The sequence below is a fragment of the Chanos chanos genome, chromosome 7 (genome assembly GCF_902362185.1).
Source record: "Chanos chanos chromosome 7, fChaCha1.1, whole genome shotgun sequence".
In the NCBI taxonomy this organism is placed as follows: Eukaryota; Metazoa; Chordata; class Actinopteri; order Gonorynchiformes; family Chanidae; genus Chanos; species Chanos chanos.
Window position 1 is genome coordinate 19578361 of NC_044501.1, and position 13801 is coordinate 19592161.

The following is a 13801-nucleotide window of genomic DNA, read 5'->3' on the forward strand; positions in this document are numbered from 1 at the left end:
AGAATCACTTCAGTTGCCTTTAATGATCATTGATTGTCAAATTGAATTCAAGTTGATTCAAATACATTTCTATTGTTACCACAGTGCCAGCTTGTTGCACTCTAACATGGATGGCTGGTGATAGAGTAAAACCCTGCAGGCAGAAGAAATTAATGAGTAAATTCAATATTTTATCGCAAAATGTATTAGAATTTTTTGATATTCTGATTCTTTTCACTGATTCATTCCATATGAGTTTGCAGTTAAAGTATTATATAATTGTTTTGTGGTAATTGATACATAAATTTACTTGGAAACCTTCACATGGAGTCTTTCAAAAACAGGCTTTGTGGTAATTTGGAATCCATACTGCTTTAGAAGTAACGGATTGATTATAGTGTCTGTAGCCGTATGAGAGAAGCCCCAGTATGGATGCACAAAATAAAATACATGTTTCTGTTGCTGCCTCTTTTAAAGTTTATGATTCACCATTCAGATTCATGTCCAAGAAACAAGTTAAAATGCATGTTAAAGTTTAATAAGTGAAAAATACGGCTTCTCATTTACACAGAAGAGACTCATTTAATGATTAAATGCCTTTTTCTGGTTTAAGTCAGACTCTGAAGGCAGATTGAGACTTTTTTTCTTTTTTTTGTGAATTGGATATGGTCATGCCCCCTCTAAGTAAAAGCACAGGAGTTTCAAATGAGAAGATTGTGTGTGGGGATTTTGGTAACGAGCAACAGGAGCAATTTTAAGTGAGGATTACTTACAGGTGCTTATGAATTTAATTAGATTCTCTTTTAGTGAATGATTCAGCAGAAGTCATTATTACAGGCAAAAATGTTACTCTCCTGGACTAGTGTGTTACTGTGGGTCTCCACTGTAATAATAGAGACTCATTCAAAGTATCCTGAGTATGAAATTGCTGTTTGGAAATAATCTATTGTGATGTACTGTTAAATATTTCTGAATTTAAGATATTATTCAGATAGTAATGGAAGGACAGGGTCACAAGACATGGCTATGAGGCATCACTCATTAAATGTGTTTGTTCACGTTTATTAATGCAAAACCGATGAATTTGATTGACAGGGAGACGATTAAGAAGCATTATGAACTAAGTTTGATGTTGTTTTATGAGAAGAAACTGGAATGTTGCTTATTCTTTTGTGGTAGTTGTATTCCTGGTCTTCTAGAGGCGGGGTCATCATGCCCTGTGTTGATTTAGTGTTAGCCAGTGTCGGGCATAGACCATCCAGCATCAGGAATACTATTTCAACCTGCAACATCATTACACTAATGAGTATAAGCAGTAGGTGATTTGTTATTTTTTTTAACAGGGGGATGGCCCAGTGGTCTCTGGCATGACTTTATAGAGTATGTAGGGTGATGACAGGTTAACAAGGGGGATGCGTTTTGATCATTTTGCTAACAAGGAGGATGGCATTCACCTTGCTTTCCAGGTTGAACATCAGCCTGTGACATTAAGTTCATGAATTAAATGTTGTATGATGTTTTCTGTTGTAGCATCATTCATAATTAGTCATATTGAGGAGTACCATCAAATGGGTCCTATAGATATTAGTCACTTTGTTCTTCTATTTTTGAAATGTTCCACTAACTTTAGTGTTTTACAGTCATGAATGCAACAATGCGGTAGTGGAAGGAATGATGCTTTTCTCATCCAATCCAACTTGTGAGAGCCCACCAGTGTTGTCAGTAAATGGCGATTTACAGTCACTCACTCTATTAACTGGATGAGTGCACAGCTACGTATAAATTTTTATGTTGTGGTGCCCTCTTCTCACCTCAGGTGAACAACAAGGGAAATATATACTTCTGAAATTCTGTGAAAACTTTCGTGAGAAGGAGAAAGACTCCTAGATCAATTTCAAGAGGTGCAAACCTGAACCATTTAGCACTGGATAGAGTCAATTAAGAGGATTCACCTCAGGTCTGGTGTGAGACCATAGAGAGACACAGGAATTAACCCCTGTTTGAGTCCCTATTTTCTTGTTTTCAGTCTAGGAAATGCTAATGCATGCATTACCACACAAAACAGCTCTCTTCTAAACACAGACTCAGAAGAGAACTTTTAGTTCTATCTTCAGTGAGTTTAATTTTATTCTGCTCATGACAGTATTTGCTGTAGGTGCCATTATGTTAACCACACCCACTTTATTACGTCATTACTTGCTGAGAGAAAGGTAGAGGCTCTTTAACATGGATACTCTTCCGGTGCAGACAAGCAGTCTGTACTGTTTTCAGTAGTTATTCTGCTCATAGGGTAAGCCACAGTAAGCAAGTGGAACAAATATGCGGCAAAGCTGCTACAGACAATGAAATAATGACATAATACTGAGAATGAAATTAAATGATTGGAACATGATTATATTTAAAGCCGATAAAATAGTGAGATTTCCCTCCATGTTAATATATATATATATATACACACACATATATATATATGTATATATATATGTGTGTGTGTGTGTGTGTGTGTGTATATATATATATATATATATATATATATATATATATATATATATATATATATATATATATTGTGGTCCACCATCGGCAGGCAGCTGTGAGAAAGAAATTGGGAATTAGATTTTCTCTTTCCCTCATTTACACACCGTCTTGCTTTCCCCTGCCAAACCATTATTGGATGGATTATTAATGGAATAATTAGATTTGGAATCCACTCCAAAGAATTTATTCATCAGAGTGAGAAAGAAGGAGATGGAGCTGCCGGTCTCTCAAACACACCTCTCTTAAAATGAGTGAGGCCGAAGGCACTGGCTTAACTGTAACTGGTTGGAGTGTTTTGAAGCCAGTTTGGCTTTGAGGGCAGACAGAGATGCTTGGCAGTCAAAGTGATGCATTACAATGGAAGTCTAGTGTCATTTGGATCACTCCAGAGTCATCATTCTGCCCTCAGAGCAACGGTAACAGAAGAGAACGAGTGAAAGCCAGCATGTCTTCCTAGTTCATAACGTATGAGTGTTGGCTTTTTTGTTTTATGAAAGATTTGGTTCAAGTGACCAACAAAATATCACAGCACACTAAAGGAATGATTTTACTGCCATTTTACTGTCTATCTTCCCTTCACATTCACTTTTTGTCTATTATAATACAGCATCTACTGCTTCAGATTTGGGCTAGATGTTTAAATCAGATGAAAGTCATAGTGTAGACCTGTAATTTGTATTCAAACAAAGGCTTTAATGAATAATGTCCAGTCAACTACATCTGTTATGACCAGTGTTCAACTGACTAAACCTCCTATTCAGATCAAGCTTTCATAAACAATTGCTTGCACTGAATTGTCAAAACCAGGGTAAGCAATACATGGGAACATATCAGGCTGACATCCATTTAACACTAAGAGAGAGCGGTGGTTAATTAGCAAGCCTTCCACATCCTAAAGACATCCTAAATATTCCAAGACAAGCCCTACTCTGGATACTGCCAAAGTTAAAAATAAAATGGTTGCCTGGGAAATAGAAATTAGTTGGAAATGAAAACCACAATGAGTTGAACTGAACTAAACTAAACAGGGACATGATGCAATTCTGAAAACGTTCTGATAGTCTGTCCAAAGAGAATGAGAAGCTCTCAGTTAATCGCAATGTTCACAATATAGTAAGTCCTCCCAGGCATTACTGCTTTAGTTTGACACAAACTCAATGTTGAAAAAGCAGGACAGTCACAACAGCGCTGAACATTCTCAGAGTGAGAGAGGAGTTGTAAGGAGATGACCAGAGAGGAAGGTTTGTGTAGATAAGCCCCATAGCCTTTTCCAATTACCTCCGGGAGTCAGCAGCACTAATGGATTTAGAGGCTAGATTTGGAAGGATTGGAATGGCCCGACTGGATTGGTCACCTGACGATGGTGTCTCATGAAAAAGAGCTGAGGTATCATCCATGGAGATTAGAATGAAACAGGGCAATACAAACAGCTGCAGATTCTCTCCCCAGCAGTAAAGAGTACAGAGGCTCTAAAGTCATGAATGATTTACTGATGTTTGTATTTGAATACCGAGAGCTGAAGGAACATCCTCCTTCAGCACATTTCATATGCATTTATATGCCATGGAGGGGTTTGAGGAGGGGATAAAGAAGAACTAAAAGAAAGAAAGCTTTAAAAAAAAACTTAAAAAAAACCCCTAAAATAAATAAATAAAAAATATGAAGACTGTTACACAGGGGTGTCTTGTTAAGAACTAGATGCTGTAAGAGAGATCACAGCTTCAGGATATTAATTTCAATAACAGCACGATATATCTGAGAGAGATCAAACAAGACCATAGAGTGCCCATATAACAGGTGCATCAGTTATGAAAATGATGCATTTATATGATACTGCAAGTTATGAAAATCATAACAGCGGGTGGCAAAGAGAGAAAGACTGCAGTGGAACAATATTTGTAAGTCTGGGCTCACCAGTATGGTTAGATAGACAACTCAACACAATAGTTTTAGAAAACAACAGCAGTTTCAAACATCACCACAAAACTGTACTGGGTCGTCTTTGATCAAGTCTTAGACGAAAACTGTATGTAATGAGATTCACAACGCTGGTATTTTATGACACAGCTGTTACTCAGAAACAGCTTGTAAACATGGTCAATGTACAGAAACATGTAATTTAGTGCAGTGGACACCAAACCTTGTCATCTGAGCGATAGGGAAAATGGCAGGGTTTTGGTGAGTGGTATTGTAGTATTTTTTCCTATATCAACACTGATCTTGTTACCAACTGTTTTGTTTGGGCCTGCTTTGCTAATTTTATTTTTATTTTATTTCATTTTAATTCATTTCTTTGAATGAATGAATGAATGAATGAAAAAAACTACCCATAGCCCTATCCACTAAAACCTTGCTTTACCAAAACAGTGATACATCAGATGTCATGCTGTAAATTATCTTATCACATGCAATTTGTATTTTTTTCAATTCATTTTAATGTTTTGGTTCTCATTTCCAGTGAGTGATTTACTTTGGAAGTATGTGGAGAATGTGTTGTCAAAAGACCCTGATGTGTTTTGACTTATCTTGAAACTAATATGTGACTTACTGAAAGGTGAATATGTACTGCTTGATGGGACATACAGTATTTGAATTTGTCTGTGTGTGTGTGTGTGTGTGTGTGTGTGTGTGTGAGAGAGAGAGAGAGAGAGAGAGAGAGAGAGAGAGAGAGAGAGTCTGCGTATGTCTGTAAGCGCATGTGAGTGTATAGTCACATATCTGTGGGCACCTTAGCTGCACAGGTACGCGTGTGTGGGTACCTCATTGTAAAATGGGGACTCGATGATGGATGGGGCAACAACACTGTTCATGCGACTTTAAATGTCCAGAATGAGACATGCTCTGAACGCAATATGCTTTACTTTGCACATCTGAGTACCACACACATTGTTTTAAGGACTCTGGTGAAACTGATTGCCCATTGATAGGATTCTCTCACAGATTAAAGAAAGACAAATGCAGAGAAAAAAAGAATGACAACTTGAGAAAACAATTACAAACAACAGTGTTCAGTCATACAGACACTGCTGACATTTATTGATTTGAGCACTAATTGAATGATAGTTAAAACAAGTCTTATCGCCCCTTAATCCTCATTTTCTCTCTTTCTGCACTCTCCATGTTAGTAGTGTTACAACAGTGTTTCCATACATTTGATATTCTCTTTGACTTGCCACTCTGCCTTTTTCCTTCTGTGATGAACACTCTTTCAGCCTTTGCTTGTTTGAGAAAGCAAAATGATGCAGGGCATGCAAACAAACTCTTTCTTCTCCGTGGAACATATTTGCAGACCCACGTTTTTAGTCTCTCACTCAAAATCAGCAAAGGCCTTCCCAAGAACACATGATACAGGGCCCACAAACATGCAGAGGATACTCGTATCATTCAAAACACTTGCACATGAACGCCCTTCCACACACATTATTTTAGCCACAGCATGTACAAATTCCAGGCATGTATGTAGTGAAATTCAGGTATCCGCTCACCTCATCTCATGCTCCGCTGAATTTTTTTTTTCCTGTGCCTTCCTAAATCTCAGGTAATTGCATTTTAATGTGTGATTAACATAAAGCCATAAATCATAGTGAGAATGCCAGGAGAGGAGGCTGGTGAGGGATGTCGTCATGGTTACCCAGGGAGACTGAATGGGAGTGAATGTGACAGAGAGGTCCAGGGAGGTGTCTGACCCCTCCCTCTATGTAACACCATCTACATCCTGATTATGTGTCACACAGATGAACTGTCTGAGGGAAGGGAATCACATGATACAGTCCTCAGAACAGGCTCCTGATATGCTTTTTTTCTACAGCATTGCAAAATGAACAATGTCACAGTTACAAAATTCATCATGCTTGCCACCTCTCATTTGAATGCTGGCACTGCAGGACTCAGGTCTGATACTGAAATCTAGCTGTAGTCATAATATCTGTGACCCAAACTGTGACTTGACAGACATGTGACTTGAACTTAGATTTGAGCACGTGTAGATTTCTGACTTGTAAAAAGTGGCCTCCTTTCCTTGTCCATGATTAACGTTTTTTTTTTTATATATATAAATGTTGACTCTAACTGTGCTCATTGCCAGCTTGCCCATTAGTTGAATTGAGATGATCACCTAGGGCCACGCTCTAATTGGGGTGCTGTGGTCATAAGCCAAAATGCCCCCTCTCCCATCTTATTTGGAGAGCACCTGAGCGCTCCACGACTATTGGCAACCAAGGGCCAATATCCATATCCGTCAGGCAATATCTATCCATCAGCCAAAACACGATGTCTGCGGGCAGAAAGCTGCCCCTACCTGCTTCTCTCGCAGGCTCCTGCATACCCTGAAAACAGAGGTATCTCCATGACCTGATTTCAGCACAGGGATGTATGCGTAAGACATTCAGGACACCATTCAGAAATGTAGAGAGAAGAAAAACAATAATGTAGTGAAAATGAGGATCAATAAACTTTTCAGGCGTCAGTTTGTTGGGAATTTAATGAAACTGATGAGGAGGAGAAAGAAGGGAAGGTGGATGATGGTTTCTGACTGGTCACCAACAGGGTATGATGTACCTGGAGGAGAGGAAGCTGGTTCACAGGGACCTGGCTGCCCGCAATGTTCTCGTGAAGTCTTCTAATCACATCAAGATCACGGACTTTGGACTGGCGCGTCTGCTGGACGGTGATGTTAAAGAATTAAATGTAGATGGAGACAAGGTGAGTGTCTGAGATAAAGTTGTAATTAGTAATGTTGTAATAAGGTTTTAGTTGTTCTGATTACAACAAAGCACAGTGATCTCCACATGTAGAGTCTGACATAAGATCTTTGCATTCAGACTGACCCACTGACTTCATTTATTGTATAGCAATAGCTTTATTTCAGTGTAATAACGGGATAATAAGGGTCATATCTTTTAGATGCCCATCAAGTGGATGGCTTTGGAGTGTATGCTCTACAGGAAGTTTACCCACCAGAGTGATGTGTGGAGCTACGGTGAGATAATCAATTTTTGATCTTGTTCTTCTTTTACGTCTCCTTGAAGAACCAAGGGTCCCCCCCCCCCCAAGAACATTGGAAGGGTTAGCTAAAAGTAGGAGAGAAATAGTCAGTTTTTTTTTTTTTTTTAAATTCTAATAATGAGTAGTGTGTGAGGATACTTATCTGTTTGAATTCCTTGGTTTTCAAATGAAGGATAACAAAATATATTTCGAGTTTCTATCATTACTTGTCAAACAATGAATGCTAAGAGATTATAGACTTTTTGCTATTACTTGCAGGAGGTACCTCAGTTGAATGTCATCACTGAAAAAAAAAGTTCCCCGTAAGCTGTGAGATAAAAGAATATTCTCTTCATCTCTTAGGAGTGACTGTCTGGGAGCTGATGACTTTTGGAGGGAAACCGTATGATGGTATCCCTACATGTGAGATTCCAGAAATCCTAGAGAAGGGAGAGAGACTGCCCCAGCCTCCCATCTGCACCATAGATGTCTACATGGTCATGGTCAAGTGTAGGTTTGCCTAGATGAATAAGCCATAAAGCAACTGAATAACAAGTATGCACATGATGCACACAGGAGGAGAAGGTAGTTCAGTAGTGCTTAATGCATGCATAAAGTGGAATATCAGAGGAGACTGTACACATTACTATGCACACACATACCCAGTCTCTCTCTTTCTCTCTCTCTCTCTCTCAGACACACACAAACACACACAGATACACATACACAACACAATGTTCCATCTCCTGGTTAATTTCCCTAACTCTTGATGTGTTTCCATCCACCAAAAGCAATCTCAGCATAGATTTAAAATGAAAGGGCTTGAATTAGCAGCAGGGGCAATTAGAGCTGAAATTAGCAGCAAATATTTGACAAACGAGCTTGATCAGAAGTCAGATGGAAACAGACAGGGATCACAGACATTAATTCTAATTATATGTTGACTTTGGGTTGTTGCTCATGATTCTATTCGCTGTTACATTAGTATCCCTGCAGATAGAGAAATATTGGTTGAGATGAAATAGAGTTTGATTGCTTGAATAATTGCTGCTCATTTAGATAATGCGTTGGAGTGGGCTGTGAGGGGAAATTAATTGTAATGAAATGAGGAGGGTGCCAAACGTGGAGTGAAAGCATGTTGGTGCCTGTCAGCAACGTAATGGTTTTTCACCATCTCTCATTCAAGTTCAGTTATTCTAATCACCTCCAAACTGTCATGCAAAAACAGCCGAACCTAATGTAGCACCAGATGTTTCTCTGCCATGGTACTCTGCCATTTTAATGCAGAAAGCCCAAAGCGGTATGAGGTAATTCACAAAAGAGAAGCATAAGTGTATTTCTTTTTTGAAGGTTTTGGAATGTTTTGGAGGGTCTTCATATTAAAGGAATCATGTGTCTTGAATGTTATAGATGAATTTCAACAGTGACACTGTTCAACACTGAATGTGGATGCAAACAACATATGTATGTGTTCTGTCTTGAGATGTAATGAATGTTATCTTTAAAAAGCTCTTGTATCCTTAAGACTCTTCTATAGTTTCCGTTTAATAACCTACATTTTGATGTTAAAAGTGCAATCACCTCTGTCCTCAAGGTTGGATGATTGATGCTGACAGCAGGCCCAGGTTTAAGGAGCTGGCAGCCGAGTTCTGCAGGATGGCCAGAGACCCTCAGAGATACCTCGTCATCCAGGTCAGGCATCACCCATCAATCACATTAGAGTGGTGATGACAACCACATCAGTATAGTGACATTTAATCTGGTAATGCTTAACAACTGATGGTTATCTCCACCTTCACAAAGACATAAAATAACATAAAGACAACCATGGCAGTGCAAAACTTAAAACATGTCAGCTTTGGGTAAAGAACAGTGAAGAGCTTCCTGTCAAACAATCAGATCTTTTTGATACTGAATTTAACAGTGGGAGGCAACAAACAGCCCCTTAATGACTATATGCTTGGATTGTTTTCTGCCTGTCTTGGAAGTTGCTTTGGATAAAACATCTGCTAAATGAATGTAAATGTAAACGTAAATGAAATAGTGTTAGTGAACTGTTATGAGTTCATTTCTTTTGATTACACATGCCATAAATTATTATTATTTTGGCTCATAGTGTCTGGAGAGCAGTTGAAATTCATACTGTGGCTCATTTACCTTTCCACTAGGGGGACGATCTCATGAAGCTGCCCAGCCCTAATCACAGTAAACTCTTCCAGAGCCTACTAGACGAGGAGGAGCTGGGTGATTTGATGGATGCTGACGAGTATTTGGTGCCACAAGCTGTTAATGTCAACTCCTCCCAGGAGTCCAGACTGCACAAGGATTCCAATCAGGTGACTCTTTCACACTAAACATAACGGCATAAGACGTCTTCTGTAGGTTCAGAGTTGGAAAGTGTCCTCGGTTTTCCATCCCCTTAAAGGCATATCTGTATGAGCAGTTTTGTATGAGTTTTGGTAGGATGCAGCTGTTTAGCCTGCTGTTCATGAATAGATTTTTCTACTCTCAGTTCATTCAGTGAATCAGTTTTAATCTCCACTGATCACTTCCTAATCCTGCACATGACTGGATTCACATTTTTATTTTGGTAGTCCTGCTGCGTAAATAGTCATGACTCCGCTAAGGTAAAGGAGCAGTTTGCTTTGACACAGTGAGCAAGAACTGGTTATTTACTTTGGTCTTGCCCTTTGCTTGGCCATGCATTTTATATTTATTCCATGCCCTGTGTGAAATGACCTTTCTCAGCTCACGGGAAAACACGTTTGCGTCATTATTACGAAGATAGAATTCGACGCAGCTGCTGACTGCCTTCAGATACTCCGCTATAACTGAACAGACAAACATCTCAAGGTTCGTGCAGGGTTTAGTCTTGGCTGAATATGAGAGAATGAGCAAAGGCAGCTATTTTTCCAAAGTCTCTGACTCCATAAAAAGTCAATGCAGTAAACACGTCAGAGCAGCTCTTGACTTGTCTTTTGCAGTCCATCGCTGAATATGTTCATCCTCCTATCCTAAAGAAGATAAAGCGTATAATAGGGGTTGCACAGAGTACTCGAGCATTTGAGTACTTGAGCAGTTACATCAATTCTTGACTTTCTCCATTATCGTCAAATACCTGCTAATCGCGTGATGCTGGTAGAGTGCGCTCAGTTTCCAGATAGAGCCCTTGGTAAACAAGAGGAACGATGGCGACAGCATAAAAGGGTGAATTGATTGTTTGTTTGCTTTACTGTTGTATTTCACTGTGCAAATTTTATTTCCGAACTGTTGTTGTGATGAATTAAACGTGCAACATTTGTAAGTTGTGGACGAATTTCTCATGGCTCTAACATTGAGTCTGTCATATAATAGACTAGGCTACTAATGCGGCTAAACAAATTAATGTTTTTAATAGATGGATGCAAGCAAATATAACTAATTTCATTTTTAACTCAGTTAGGCTTACTAATGATGACCAGGCAAAACCCCCCCCCCCCCAAAAAAAAAAAACAGCTGCTATATCTAAACACAATAAGAACATTTAATTGAAAAATAATTATGCGTTTTCATTTACCTGGGTTTAACCCACTATAGTGTGCACAACATGCTTTGTTGACTGAGCTTTCTATCTTGAGCTACTGTAGAATGTTGTTAACAATAACGTTAAAATATCGTCGGTATCATCCATACTTCACCATTGCGTAAGGTAAGATAAGACCAAATGTAATCTTCATATCACCCCCCCCTCCCCAGCGCGAACGAGTACTCGAGTTTTTCAAGAAACGAGTACTTCAGTTGTAAAATTATGTATCCGTACAACCCCAGGCATATAACCTCATTCTTGCTAAGACAACAAGTTCTTGAACAAGACAAACTAAGATGATAGAGAGTGGTGTTAGAAAAATGTGGGTAGAAGTGTCTTTTTTGAGAATTTTTTTTTTGAGTGTATCTTTGGCTTTTTTTCCATGTTTGCCTTCTTCTTTGATATGAAAAGTCAGATAACATCAACAGCTTTCATTTTCTTATTTTATTTGGTTAGTATTATTTTTATGTCTTTTGGTTAATGTTGCTTTAATAAGCAAGTTAAGGTCCTTTAAAAAAAAAAGATATTTAGACTGAGTCGGATTCAGCGGAGATGCTTCGGTTTAGGAAAAGTCCACTTAAAATTTAAAAGCCTTTTATTTAAATGCATAGCAAAAGGCTAAAAACATCACCCTAGTGGCCACACTGCAAACCAGACATAACATTCCAGTGCACCAGCTTCTGATCATCTCTCTGGAAACCAAAACAGCATTCACCATGTGATCTGTTTCAATCTTTATGGCAAAGCTTCTGCCTCAGTACCCCTCTCATGTGCCTGTTTCAGACATGCGCTGCAACCCTGAACTTACCCAGACATTACTCAGAGAAGCTGTATGTGAGAACGCAAATGTCCAAATCAGTCTGATTGGACATTAAACGGACTTTACCCTGCCAGCTCCCTAGTACAATGTCCGTGTAATGTGCGATTGAGTTCATACGAATGTTAATAGAGCAGGTCATTGTCCGGAGGATTCACAGCAAGCAAGTGGGTGTGTTGATGACATTTCTGCCATGTAATTGGTGTGAAACCGAAAGAATACAAACACGGAGTGTATCTGCTTTGTACTTTCATCTGCTTGCCTGTATATTGCTTTCCACTCTTTCACTGATATTGCAGATATGTCCAAATAAATGTAGTGTTGATATCAACACAAAAACAGTCATCAGATGAGTCGGTCGCCTCGTCCGCTGTCTTCGATGCACTGTAAATAAAACACTGCGATGTCCATAGCGTACATCTTGCGTCATATCTTGCCTCCTGCACGCTCTACCCAGGTGCCACCCCTCACCTAAACCAAATGGAGTGCTTCCAGTAGGTGAGAACGCGTCAGACACGGACAATCTCCTGTTGTGTGCTACACCTGTGAAAGGGAAACTTCGGACAATGTCCGTACTTAATTCTCTGGACATTGTCCGCAATTCATATGAGAAAACAGCTATATGCACATACTCATAAACACATACTCAAGTAATAAAGCAATGAAGTCTGTAAACCAATAATAGTGCTGTTAGAAAACTGTTTGATTCTTGACCCTACTGTGGCCCTGAAGATGTTAAATGTGTAAAGCTTGAATGTTGTCACCTCATGCAAAAAAAAAAATGTAGCATTTATGGAATGAAAAATGTAGTGTACGGGCTTGGTTGTCTTGAGTAGTATGGTTTTATCTTCTTATCTTTGAAATACTGAAAAATCTTTGTCTGTGTCAGAACACATACAATTCTTTTTGTGTTTCTTATGATGGACCTCCTTAGCAGTGAAAAACTCTCCTGATTATTCATTCTTGAAAGGTGGCAATCACAGGGACTGCAGCCACTTCCCCAGCAAGAAAACAAGGCCCGACTGTGGAGTCTCTGGGGGCCCAGAGTCATAAAGGGAAACTACAGAAACAGCCCAAAGTTAGTCACACCGATGTTCCCAGTGACCCGCACTATGGTCCAGATCCTACTGACACCCCAGGAGCATGTGTACCTCAACTGGATAAGGATGAAGATGATTATATGACATGTAGGAAAGAGAAGATCCCCTCAGGTAGGGAGATGGCCAATTTTATATGTTTGTGTTGCTCTGTTTGAATTTCACCTAATAATTCCAGGACTCAGTCTCCAGTATAATGTACATTCTATTACAATTAAAAAAAAAAAAAAGAGCAGAGAACTATAGCTCTAGCTCTAATACATTCTAGCTCTAAGTGAGGGTTCACTGTGTAAATTTTCTTAATACATACATCTTGTCAAATCAAAACATTGTAGACCAATCTTTAGTTAGTGATCCTATTAATATCCAAATGTATGGGAACGGCACCTATGCAGATGCTGGAATCACCTTTTTGATTACTCAGTGTAGAAAGATGATATGTTTTTAACAGGTTCAATGAAACTTTAACTAAATGTTACTAATTATTTTTTAGCGCTATGCTAATCTTTCCATCTCTTGTAATAAGGTTATTCTTTGAAAGGCTAAAAGGCGATTACATCTCGCATAAAACATGGATGTTTAGCCAGGGATTGAAATCAGTGTTTTTTCCCCATCATTACACATCTTGGCAGTGGATGGAGGAGCTCAATTCAGAGACTGCCAAGGAAAAGTTGGCTGTGTGCCTTCATTTTTCCTTAGAATAACTTGGATGCCTGTAATTCTATCGGAATGTCTTGTACCACACAAGAGCAGCCATCCATTATGTTCTTATGCGCTCTATACTACACTGCATAGTTTGTATATGAAGTCAGTAAGGACTAG

At 39.0% G+C, this 13801-nt stretch overlaps 1 protein-coding gene across 1 annotated transcript in view; it reads left to right on the plus strand.

Moving 5' to 3' along the window:
* Positions 1–13801, plus strand: part of LOC115816093 (receptor tyrosine-protein kinase erbB-4-like) — a 68588-nt gene that overhangs the window by 53801 nt on the left and 986 nt on the right. The window contains exons 20-25 of the mRNA XM_030779062.1: positions 7063–7218; positions 7420–7495; positions 7864–8010; positions 9095–9192; positions 9669–9836; positions 12853–13093. Coding sequence (XP_030634922.1) covers positions 7063–7218; positions 7420–7495; positions 7864–8010; positions 9095–9192; positions 9669–9836; positions 12853–13093 — 886 coding nt within the window. The remainder of the gene's footprint in view (positions 1–7062; positions 7219–7419; positions 7496–7863; positions 8011–9094; positions 9193–9668; positions 9837–12852; positions 13094–13801) is intronic.